Genomic DNA, 13,526 nt, shown 5'->3' with positions numbered 1-13,526 from the left:
TTTTCCGTTGCCCAATAGTGCATATTATGCCGGTTTACGTTACCGCTGTTGGTGAATGACGCTTCGTCGCTAAATAGAATGCGTGCAAAAAATCTGTCATCGTCCCATAATTTCTCTAGTGCCCAGTGGCAGAACTGTACGCGACGTTCAAAGTCGTCGCCATGCAATTCCTGGTGCATAGAAATATGGTACGGGTGCAATCGATGTTGATGTAGCATTCTCAACACCATTTTGAGATTCCTGATTCTCGCGCAATTTGTCTGCTACTGATGTGCGGATTAGCCGCGACAGCAGCTAAAACACCTACTTGGGCATCATCAATTGTTACAGGTCGTGGTTGACGTTTCACATATGGCTAACACTTCCTGTTTCCTTAAATAACGTAACTATCCGGCGAACGGTCCGGACACTTGGATGATGTCGTCCAGGATACCGAGCAGCATACATAGCACACGCCCGTTAGGCATTTTGGTCACAATAGCCATACATCAACACGATATCGACCTTTTCCGCAATTGGTAAACAGTCCATTTTAATACGGGTAATGTATCATGAAGCAAATACCGTCGGCACTGGCGGAATGTTACGTGATACCACGTACTTATACGTTTGTGACTATTACAGCGCCATCTATCACAAAGCAAAAAAAGTGGTCCAACTAAAACATTCATATTTTTTTACGTACTACACGAACATGTAATAAAAAATGGGGGTTCCCATTTAAAAAAACGCAGTTGATATCCGTTTGACCTATGGCAGCGCCATCTAGCGGGCCGACCATAGCGCCGTTTCCCCTTTCAAGCTAGACGAGTTTCGTTCTTTGTAGTTTTTTCGTTTGATGCTTATTTCGTGAGGTATTTGGCCCGGTCACTATCAATGGACTACCCTGTATATACTGTGTGTGTTCTGGCCGGAGGCAGCTCGCTCCGTGCTCTTGTATGTGTAAGTGCTGAATAAACCTTCGTTAACTGAAGTTAGTGTTCGTAATTCATGTAATAACACCTTCTTCCACGTGACATTATTTTGGTGGAGGCGCGGGGTATTGGAACTTGTGATAGCGCACATTATCGATGACACAGTGCCTCCCATCAGACCACGAGAGAGCCGCCGTTTACGTGGCGAGAAACCCGAGTTTGAGCCATATTCCACAGATCACAATCTATCAGAGATAGAAGAAGAAGAGGACTTTACGATGACAGCGTCTGTGTGCCACCACATGAGACATCCTTCCGGGTTCTCTGGTGACGATGGCATAGATCCAAACAAGTGACTGAAGGTATATGAGCCTATAGACTAATTTAACAAATGGGAAGACACCGTGTGTTTGGCTGAGAACAACGAGGAGAAGTTCACAAGCCGGGAAGTATTCTAGGTGGAACTACGCAAGTATTTTGGTAACACGCAATGACAGAAGTGCAAGGCTGAAGATAAATTAAAGTGAAGGGCACAGCGTCCAGGAGAAACTACAGCATCCTACATTCAAGACGTGTTGGAGCAGTGTAAAATAGTGGATCCTAGAATGAAGGAGGAAGATAAGGTTGCAGATCTCATGAAGGGTGTTGCTGAGGACATGTATCAAGCCCTACTGCTGAGGGAGGTTTCGACAGCAGAGGACTTCATAAAATGGTGCCAGTATATCGAAACAATGCATCAAAAAAGAATTGTACAGCTTCCAAGCGTTGTATCGATGTCTGTGATGGAGGAAGCAACTGATTTCACAAGTGTTCTTCGTCAGATAGTGAGAAAGGAAGTTCAGAAGGCACTTGGATTGCACAGCAAGCAAAAAACAGAGACACTTCAAGAGGTCATAAGGGAGGAAGTAGAACAGACATTGAACCAAATCTCTCGTTCTTCATTTCCCTTTACAACGGTAAAAAAGTCGAGACTCAGGCAGAGTTACATTCCTACAATGCCGCATGAGGAACCTGTTTGGGCACCAAGAAAGACTGACGTCTGGGTGACCCAGGATAACCAACCAGTATGTTTCCCCTGTGGACGGCCAGGACATGTGGTGCACTATTGTCGAGAAAGGCAGCAGATATTTGATGATGCTCGTACCAGAAGGCAGCAGACCGATCTTAGCCGACGGCAACTCCAAGACGATGAAGATGAACAAGAAGATGTGGGTGCAGTATGATGTAGATCACCATGGCCGCAAGCTAGCCACATGAGAGGATGCTCCCCAACACGCCGATCAAGGTCTCCATCGCCGTTTAGAAGCTCCAGCCGATCACCTAGCCACCGCAACCTGAAAAACTAATGGGTGCGACCTTCCTTGGAGGTGAGGCCACTGAAGAGAAAAATCCTCCACAGTCGATTGCCACAAAAATGATACAAAACTATGTCGATATCCTCATGGATGCCCAACCAGCCCAAGCTCTTGTGGACTCTGGAGCATCATATTCAGTCATTTCGGAGAAGTACCGTCGCCAGTTGCAGAAAACCGTATTCGTCGACAACAAAACATTTCTGATGAAGGTGGTTAATGGGAAATATGTAAAACCTGGAGGAAGATGTACCATTCGTGTGAGTATAAGTGGCCACACAGAGCCATCAGAATTCATTGTCTTACATGAGTGTAGTCATGATGTCATTCTCGGATGGGACTTATTGAAAGCTTCTCAGGCAATTATAGATTGTGGTCGCTCGAGAATTATGCTAGACTAGATGAGATACTGTGGACAGGAAGATGCGCATCTGAGTGTGTGGAGACTATGTGTGCTGGATGAAGTGATCATTCCAGCAGTCAGCGCTAGGAAAGTAACTGTCATGTGTCATGCCATGCATCAACCCATGGATCTTGTACTGGAATGTAAGAGAAGCATACCACTGGAGAATAACTTGGTCATAGCAGCCACTTCCATGACAAGCCATGCACCACCGCCTCCAGCAGACATCTATGGTCTGAAGATGATCTTATAATAAGATCGAAATTGGTCACCACATTAAAAAATTTATGCGACCAAGACTGCTTCCAATTTATTTATAATAATTATAGATTGCTGTTTCCTATAATAAGAACCAAGTTCTTTAAAATGAAATAATTTAGTTCATATCTGACAAATGCAGAACAACTATGGCTGAAATTAAAAGACATTATAAACTGTGGTCTAAATTAATATAAACCAGGTAAAGTAATAAAAGTTGGCAAAGACCTACCTTCATTTAATCGTACCATTTGAAGAATGCTGAAAAGACAAGGACAACTATTCTCTCACCACAAATGAGGCTACAGGAAAATGGATATAGAAAACTTAATAGCAAATCTTGCATCAATAAATAAGACTACATGTGATGCCTACAGTTCTTTCCACAATCCAATCTTGGTGAAAGATCTATCAGGAAATCCTAAAAAATCTCTGTCATATGTTAAGTCCGTAAGTGAATACAATTAGATTAGATCAGATTTACTTTCATTCCAATTGATCCGTAGTGAGGAGGTCCTCCAGGATGTGGAACATGTCAGAAAAACAACAATACATGACAAATATTTAAACTAAAACAAATAAGCTAATGTACCATTCCACTGGTCCCAAGTGGAATGATCGTCATTTTTTAATGAACACTAAGAGTCATTTTACAAATACTATTGCACTGAATTTAAAATAAAAAAGTTTTTTATTTATTTATAAGGTAAGAAACATGTAATACAACTACTGTAATACTTATTTACAATGAACACATTACTGCACTGAAATGGTGCAGAAGTTAGATTATACTTACACACACACACACACACACACACACACACACACACACACACAAATTTTCAGTGAACACATTACTGCACTGAAATTGTGCAGAAGATATGTTGTACTTATATACAAATCAGTTGGTTTTCCTCAGAAATTCATCAATGGAGTAGAAGGAGTTGGCCACCAATAAATCCTTTAGGCTTCTCTTAAACTGAATTTCATTGGTTGTTAAGCTTTTTATGGCTGCTGGCAAGTTATTGAAAATGTGTGTTCCTGAATAATGCACACCTTTTTGTACAAGACTAAGTGACTTTAAATCCTTGTGAAGATTATTCTTATTTCTAGTATTGATTCCATGAATTGAGCTATTGGTTTGAAAAAGTGATATATTTTTAATGACAAATTTCATTAAGGAATAAATATATTGGGAAGCTGTAGTTAGTATCCCTAGTTCCCTAAACAGGCTTCTGCAGGATGTTCTTGAGTTCACACCACATATAATTCTTACTGCACGTTTTTGTGCCTGGAAAACTTTAGCTTGGCTTGATGAATTACCCCAGAAAATAATCCCATATGACATTATGGAATGAAAGTAAGCATAGTATGCCAGCTTTTTCATTTTTATATCCCCTATGTCTGACAAAATTCGCATTGCAAACAGAGATTTGTTAAGACGCTTCAGCAGTTCTGTGGTGTGCTCCTCCCAGTTGAATTTATTATCAAACTGTAATCCCAAGAATTTAACACCGTCCACTTCTTCTATCTTCTTGTCATCATATGTTAGACATATACTCTTGGGACACCCCTTACAAGTTCTGAACTGCATGTAGTGTGTTTTTTCAAAGTTTAGTGACAAAGAATTGGCTAGGAACCAGTGATTAATGTCTACAAATATTTTATTGGCTGATCTTTCTAAGACTACACTTGATTTGCTATTTATTGCAATGTTTGTATCATCAGCAAACAAAACAAACTTGGCATCTGGTAATGTTACTGATGAAAGGTCATTGATATACACAAGAAAAAGTAAGGGCCCCAAAATGGAACCTTGTGGGACCCCACATGTAATTAGTTCCCAGTTGGATGATGCCTGATAGCTTGATACATGTCTCTTTCCTAATAACACCCTTTGTTTCCTGCCAGAGATATAAGATTTGAACCATTTTGCAGCATTTCCTGTTACACTATAATATTCTAGTTTACTTAAAAGGATATTGTGATTTACACAGTCAAATGCCTTTGACAGATCACAAAATATACCAGTTGCCTGCAATTTTTTGTCTAATGAATTAAGTACATTTTCACTGTAAGTGTAGATAGCCTTCTCAATATCAGAACCTTTTAGAAATCCAAACTGTGACTTTGACAGTATGTTATTTGAGATAAGATGGTTATAAAGACGACTGTACATTACTTTTTCGAAAATTTTTGAGAATGCTGGCAACAGTGAAATTGGACGGAAATTTGATGCTATTTCTTTATCTCCCTTCTTAAACAGTGGCTTAACTTCAGCATATTTCAGCCATTCAGGAAATATTCCACTGATAAACGACTGGTTACACAGATAGCTTAATATGTTACTTAGCTCAGAATCACATTCTTTAATTAACTTTGTTGATATTTCATCATACCCACTAGATGTTTTTGATTTTAAAGATTTTATGATGGACATTATTTCTGTTGGGGTAGTGAGGGTCAAATTCATATTATGGAAGTTACTTGAAATGTCTGGTCTAAGGTAATCCATAGCAGCATCTACCGAACCTGACAACCCCATCTTTTCAGTAACAGTTATAAAATGTTTGTTAAAAAGTTCTGCAACACTATACACATCTGTCACCAATGCATCATTTACTCTTAATGCTATTTGTTCCTCTTCATGTCTGGTTCTACCGGTCTCCTCCTTCACTATATCCCATATTGTCTTTATTTTGTTATCTGATATGACTATCTTTTCCTTGTAATATATTTGCTTTGACATCCGTATTACAGTCTTTAATATTTTGCAGTATTTCTTATAATGTGCTATAGCATCAACATTGGAAATGTTTCGGATTGACAGATACAGTTTTCTTTTTGTTTTACAAGATACCCCTATTCCTCGAGTAATCCATGGCTTCTTTGTAGACTTTGCTCTATCCTTGGTAAGTTTTGGGGGAAAGCAGTGTTCAAATAAGGTAAGCACTTTATTAGCAAAAATGTTATATTTTTCATTCATGCCATGAGCACTGTAAACATCAGTCCAGTGAATGTCTCTGAGGAGTGTCCTAAAATAATCAATTTTTGGCTTACTGATTACCCTCTTGAGCTCAGATTTAACAGATTTTATATCTTGTTCAGTATTAACATTTAACAGAAGGAACTGCATGTCATGGTCTGAGAGGCCATTGACTATTGGTTTTGTAATATAATTTTGTTCATTTGACTTTTCTATAAAGATATTATCAATGGCTGTTTGTGAGCAAGTGGTTATCCTAGTGGGGAACTTTACTGTGGGAATTAAGTTGAATGATAGTGTTACTAACTCAAATAGGTTCTTATTGGGAGAGTCTTTAAGGAAATCTACATTGAAATCACCAGCAACCACTATTTCTTTGTTTTTGGTTGTTAAATGGGCCAGTACAGCTTCAAGGTGGTTTACAAACAGATTAAAGTTACCTGCAGGTGCTCGATATACACTTAATATTATGAAAGATTTTTTGTGAAATTCTAATTCTGTTGCACATGCTTCCATATGCTGTTCTAGGCAAAATTTATGAATGTCTATGTTCTTAAATTTATGACAGTTCCTGATGAATGTGGCAACTCCTCCTTTCTCCATTTCTGATCTACAATAGTGAGATGCTAACCTAAACCCTGTAACACTTAAAAGTTCTATACCAGTGGTCACATGATGTTCAGAGAGGCAGATTATGTCAGCTGGGTTTGAAGACTCTAATTCATCTATGCAGATAGTTAATTCATTAATTTTATTTCTCAGTCCTCGAATATTTTGATGCAATAAAGATAGCTGACATTTCACATTGACTGACTTAAAATTGGATGGAGTTAAAATATCTGCTGACAGTTGAAAATTCTTAACCAATGGCTGTTTATGTTGATGTAATAAGCTGGAATTATGTTTTTTGATTTCTTTCTCAAACTGAAGGTTTGTCTCAGTTCTAACCTCTCTTAAAATTTGTTTTCTTTCTGTCCTCCCTACCCTAAAAAAGGGTCTTTTCTGAGTCCTATAACCACTGGTATTTTACCACTCATGACAGTGCCTCCCCCCTTTAACTTTCCTGCTATTTCCCCAGCCAATACAAATTAAAAACGTATTTATGCATGAGGATATTACCATATTCAGTTTTGTCTGCCACACAGAGACAAAAAATAGAGATATTGATATAAGCACCACTCGTAATGTCAAATGTTAATGATTATGCAAAGTGAACAAGGCACCAGGCACTGATGGAATTTGATTTATACTTTACATTGAATACAATGCAGAATAACCCATTTTAACCTCATATTTGTAGGGAATCTCTTCTACAGTGAATAGTCTTGCATGACTGGAAAAGACCACAGGTCACTCCCATTAACAAAAAGGGTAAAAGTTGGGATGCACAGAATTACAGACCAATATTACTGATACCCATCTGTTGCAAGATCTTAGAGCAAACTGTATGTGCTGATGAAAAGATAGCTTACAGATTCCTAGATATTTGAAAAGTATTCAGTACTATGTCACATCATTGACTAATAATCATTATATGAGCAACAGAGTGTCTTCACATATGCAAAATTGTCTCAAAGAATATTTCACTGTTAGAACCAGTACATATAGTGAAAGAACAACAGAAATGTAACTTTTATCAGATGTGAACCAAGAAATCATAATAGGACCAAGGCCCGAGATTTCAGTTTAAGCGAGATTTAGGATTCAGCACTGAATTTACTTGGATCTCAACAGCCATCTCATGCATCAGAGTTTGAACATAATGAGGGATTTGAATTTTGCAAAATAATTGTATGGTCACAGAAAAAGGAACATAAATGAAAGAGCATATCAAGCAATAGGAACTTAACTATGGGTAGGGGACATTACCCACACATGTAGATGAAAACACAGCTTTCACAGAGACCAAAAAAATATGTTGGTCTGATAGGGGTCCATACAGTAAACACATATAAGTTCAACATTTGCAGAAGAAAGTGAGAGGATGACTAGGTCAAAATATTGTTTGCACAACTGAATAATCATTTTAACTGGAAATGCAAAAATATTCCACCATTCATGAAACTTGTTTTTCTTTGTCTTCTACATTACATGTAATATAACAATTCAGTTAGCTGTATGTTAACTGTTGTATGCTGTGGCTACTTGAAACTTACAACAGTAGCATTAGAAGATTTGTGACTACTAGTACTGGCATGGTGAAATAAAAAAGTGTTGTCTTTTCACAGTCAGTTGCTATACTTATGAATCTATTGTCACATTTTGCAGTTTCAGACCATGATACCACCCCTGGTGAAAGAAAAGCTAATGCACACACGTTGTCTTGGCAACTGGGCTTCCTGTTTCTGAATGGATAAAAGTTGAAAGACTTCAGGCAGCTACTTTTTTGTTATTGGTCTCTGCCAACCTCAGTTGTACAGAATAAAGCATGCAGTAGCTGTGTAGTTGCCATTGTTTGACGCTGTGAATCATTTCACTGATAATTAAGTTCTAGTAATAAGCATAAATGTTGAATACATCTCCAGCAGTATCAATATCAGTTATGATTATACAAAAGACATCAACATTCGCTTAATATGTATGTCACTTATGCTATCTAATAAGACTTAAGGCTACTAAATGCTGTGTGTTGGTTGTTACAGGCACACAGGTGAGAAGCCATTTGCGTGCTCATGGCCAGGTTGTGGGTGGCGCTTCTCACGCTCAGACGAGCTGGCACGCCACCGGCGATCACATGCAGGTGTCAAGCCATACCGTTGTCCTGCCTGTGCAAAGGCATTTACACGCTCCGACCACTTGGCCAAGCATCTACGAGTCCACCGCAAGCAACGCGCTGCCAACAATACCAACACCTGCAGACCAGGACAGCGCCAAACAGTCACTGCTGCTACCACTGGGACCTCCTGGAATGCTGCTTACTAACTGCATGGCTGCTGCTTTGCATTGTCTATTGCCATTTATCCAGTACTAAATGGCTATCTTCAGTTGAGTGATTTAGCAGTGACGCATTATTACTCACTGCAGAGAAAAAAGAATATTCTTTGAGGAATTATTATTTATATCAATCATCAGAGTGTCAGTACATCACATGTGACTCTTCAACAGAATGTCTGGAAATAACATGAGTTATGTAGAATAATGCATTTTCAATTATTGGGTAGTTGCAGTAAGAAACAGTGATCACAATCTGCACTTACAATGTTAATGTCAATGAAGGCAACATATTTCCACAATCTCTTGATAATTGGTTTCTGAATACATTATGCATCCTTAATCTGTCAATAAATAAATCTTTGACAAAGCATGTGTCTTTTAATATTTTTTCTGTGTTAAAATTATGACAAACATCCAGACTACAAAATAAGTACCACAACAGTCTTGTTTACTTGTGAGATTGAAAAAACATGCATCTCACCAATGATAATGCTGTAAGCATTTTACAAAAAGCTAGAACTGACGATGATGGCCCACATGTGATACTACTGAAGCCGTCATGTATAACCCCTGCTTCACAGTGCAGTCTATGTTCCTGTTACAAATGTTTCTACAGTAACTATTTATTCTGTCTTCTGTAGTTTACTTAAATCATTAAGTCCTTAACATGTCAAAATTTTAGTATGGTTACAGTCAATCAGTACTTCTCGTATTTGGTGGATCTGAAAAAGAACAATGCATGATTAAAGCAGTTATAACATAAGTGTATGGATGCACTGTCTTGACCAAATACAGAACAACTGGAACTGGCATATGCCTAAATAAAATGCATATGTTACAAAACTAATATTTGATTGTAATTGGTTTGATGAAAGTTATTGTTAGATTTCAGGGAGAAAAAGACTAAATCCATCCTTTTGATACAAAAGCCCAAGAACAAATAATAAAGCAACAGCACAGTCTCTCAGAATCTAAAATGAAATAAATTGTTGGTGAGGAAAAATTATTTCTAGCGTTACCTCCTATTTGAATCTTTTTTTTTTTTTTTTTTTTTTTTTTTTTTTACCCTGTTAGCATACACATTGAATTGCTCCATGCCCCCACTTCAAGTCTTGTCAGCTGAAAGGTGCCACGTCTTTTACAGTCTTCTTCTTCAATCTATGTGATTTGTACTGCTGTTATAATCATTTTACGCCCACCCCTGATACTGAGTCTTTCCCAAACAATCTCACATGCAGCTTCAATTTCTACCTCAGCAGATATGGGTTTCTTGTCTACCATGACGAATACACCACCTCCATTTCCCATTTGCCTATTCTTTTGATAAACACTTCAATTTTCCCCAAAAATCTGACTGCTGTCAATTTCATGTGTTAACCAGCATTCTGTACCAAGTATTATGTGGGCTTCAGGGCTTTTCGTGAGCACTTCAAACTGTGGTACTCTGTTGCGAATGCTTCAGCAGTTTACCATTAGGATTTTAATACTCTCAACTGTGGGAGGCATTTCTTTTGATCTTACATTGATACTTCTGGGTTTCTTACAGCTATCATTATCTGGACTGGATGGAGAGTTGCCTAATCTGCAAGACCATTCTGTGTACCCCACACACAGTCAGCTACCTGAGTAGCAGCCTCAGATGTGTAGTGCACGCCTGACCTATTTAGGGGTACCTTACAGTTCTCAACATTATGGCACAAGTCCAGGAAGTCACAGCCTAGCTTGTCACAGAACCTTCAAAGTCTCTGGTTTGATTCTTCCACTCAACTCCAAACCAAATGGTGATGATCAGTTGCAGGGACAATGCTGCAAATCGTGAGCTTTTTTGAATTCCACGCACAAGGCTGGCCTTCTCAACCTTCTCTGCCAGTCGCTGGAATCGCCCAAGAATGACCTAAGCCCAGACAACAAGCATCATTTGTTCCAATGTGCACCACAATCTCCAGTTGGTTACACCTTCTTCCCTCAATGGCTGCCGGAATAGCCTCATCAACAAGCTGATTGAGGCCTCCAGGTATACACACTGTGTGCACCTGTTGTTCTTTACTGTCCCTTGCTGCCATTTCCCTAAGGGGTACCATCATTCGCCATACGTTTAAACTGCCAATAATTAAAAGACGCCCTTTTGTGTTTGCCTCCTTCTGACAGTGGAGAAAACTGGTTTCCCAAAAACAGGCGAAGTGAGTCCCACTGGCTCAGTTTCAGTTTTAGTGAAAAACAGCACCTCAAATTTGTTGGTTACTGTAAGATCCTGTACTTCCTGCAGAGGAGACAGGGTGCACAGAAGAGGATAGTGATTGAGGTACTTCTCATACCACAGGTACACAACTCTTGGGAGCTCTTCCAGTGCACTGATTTGCAGCAGCTGCCAATCGTTGAAATTTCACAATACAAACGGATATTGACACAACCAATGGAAGATTATGCAGAAGTGACGCGAACAGTAAAATATGAAAATCTAGAACTTTAAATTGGCACATCATCTCATACCCGTGCTCTCGTACTCTGACTTCAGAAACTGCTTCTGCAAACACATTGGGTAAACTCAAAGATGCAATCCGCTGTGGTGCTTGGTCTCTGAGCTCCTGCAGCCATCCCTCCACAAACATCATCAATGTTAAAACACGCAAACAAACAGATGCAGATGTGATGCCAGCAACAAAGCCTCCAGCTCCTAGCCAGCTTGCTTCAGAGTGTTCCACTACAGGAGGTGACATGGAGCTAGGGAGGAGACCATAGTTGCCAACATCCCCACCTCCAACAGCTGTGCCCCAATTTCTTCCCCAGAAGCAGCTGAAATTGTGGCAAAGAGGTCAACCCTCCACATCAGGGTCCCAGCCAAAACAGAAGAGAGAAAAGACCCCCCTCCCCCCCCCCCCCCCCCCACCCCAATCATTGCCACAATCCAAAATGGCACCATGAAAATTTATCCAACAACTGAATGTGACTCATTCAAGGCGGTGATTAAAGGGCTCCCTCATGACACTGACACAGCAGAACTGAAGGTGGACCTCATCTTCTGCAAGTTTACAGTCACAGAGGTCAAGCAAGAAACACACACCTCCGACTTGGCAAGACCAGGTGAAGATTGCAAAAAGCAAGTGTGTCCTTCAAAGCCATTACTACATCCTGACCAGAACAACTGCGAACTATAAGCGATGAAACACATGCTGCATTGCGACGTAACCATCGAAAAATATCAGCAGCCTGAAGGCCCTGTACAGAGCCACGAGAGCAAGCAGCTCTTTCATAGCACTGAGAACTGCAACCACCCAAAGAAGTGCACCAAATACTCCGGTCCCCACATCACTAATATGTGAACCAAGAACTGGGACATGCCAGTAAAATGTGCCTCTACAGTGACAGCCATCCAGCAAACTAAAGCTGCTGCCCTATGACACTGAAGCTGATGGTGAGTCTTCGTCCGCGGTTGTGCCTGCGAACTGCTACTGCAGTGACAACAATGGCTGCGAGCTCTGTTCCCGCAGCCACAGCCACAGGTTCAAGCTCTGCTGCTGTCAAAAGCCACAGACCGAATGTGCCAGGGCCCAAATCCTACCCTGTGCTTTTCCCATCACGTGCCGCTGCTGCCTGGCAGCCGTGCGATCCAGAACTCCAGCACTCCCCACCCCACAACACGGAGACTGCTGCCACACAGCCACAGTATTCCCCCAGCGCTCACACAGGTATGTTTCTTAACAAGCTGAGAGAGCTGCAGCAACTGTTTTCAGGATCAGTTTTATTACCCTTTTTAACACTATTAAGGACAGCATAACAAAGCTTCGAGCTGCGCCTGATGCCCTATCAAAATTTATGATTATAGCTGAAGGAGCAATGACATTAACAACATACCTTCATGGATCGCCTTAGGTCCAGAAGAATAAAAATGGCAACCTGGAATGCCAACAGTGCTAAAACTAGAAAAACCTTTTCGGAAGACTTTCTAGACTGGCATACCATCGATATTATGTGTTTAATGGAAACGCACCTGAAGCCTGACGAACGATTCGCTGTCAGAAATTACAGCATCCACCAGTATGGCCATGTGGACCACTTAGGTGGCGAGACAACGGTATTGGTCGGGAGAAGAAGGTTCTTCTGCTCCTTGGAACTTCCACAAACTCAAACTATCAAGGCTGCCGGAGTAGAAATCAAAATAGGGCAAAACCTATGGCAAATCATTTCAGCCTACCACCTTGCCACTCCCCGCCCTCACTTCATGTATCTCTGTAGAGGACCTTTAGGCTCTGCTTAGGGCTGGCAATCATGTATTGGCAGGAGGGGACCTAAATTCGAAACATAGAGCCTGGGGCTGTCGTGCTGAGAACGCACGCAAGTGGCAGGGCTCTGTGGGTGTTCGTTGAGGGGCACACCAACCTTTCGCCACAGACGAGCCTACGGACATTCCTGGCAATGTGGACAGAAATTCTGATATCCTAGATAGTTCTGTTGGGAAAATTTTGGATATCGATGTGTCAGTCACAGCACTATGAACTGGACTCTGACCACAGTCCTGACAGGCTAGATCTCGTCAGTGATGAAGACAGTGGTGAGAGGATGGCAAACACACAAGTGATTACAAACTGGGACAGATATACCTACCTGGTGGGAGAGCACATGGAGGAAATTCCCCCACTTCAGATGGAAGGAGTCTTAGATGAAGCCACTGAGAAATTCAC

At 40.5% G+C, this 13,526-nt stretch overlaps 1 protein-coding gene across 1 annotated transcript in view; it reads left to right on the top strand.

Annotated features, from left to right (window-relative positions):
- LOC124594392 (early growth response protein 4-like) overlaps positions 1–9,138 on the top strand; it is a 183,341-nt gene extending 174,203 nt beyond the window's left edge. The window contains exon 5 of the mRNA XM_047132761.1: positions 8,556–9,138. Within this exon, the coding sequence (XP_046988717.1) occupies positions 8,556–8,835 (280 nt within the window). The 3' untranslated portion in view covers positions 8,836–9,138. The remainder of the gene's footprint in view (positions 1–8,555) is intronic.
- The last annotated feature ends 4,388 nt before the right edge of the window (positions 9,139–13,526 follow it).

This window comes from Schistocerca americana, chromosome 2 (genome assembly GCF_021461395.2).
Source record: "Schistocerca americana isolate TAMUIC-IGC-003095 chromosome 2, iqSchAmer2.1, whole genome shotgun sequence".
Taxonomy (NCBI): Eukaryota; Metazoa; Arthropoda; class Insecta; order Orthoptera; family Acrididae; genus Schistocerca; species Schistocerca americana.
This window is presented reverse-complemented; position numbering and strand designations above follow the sequence as displayed.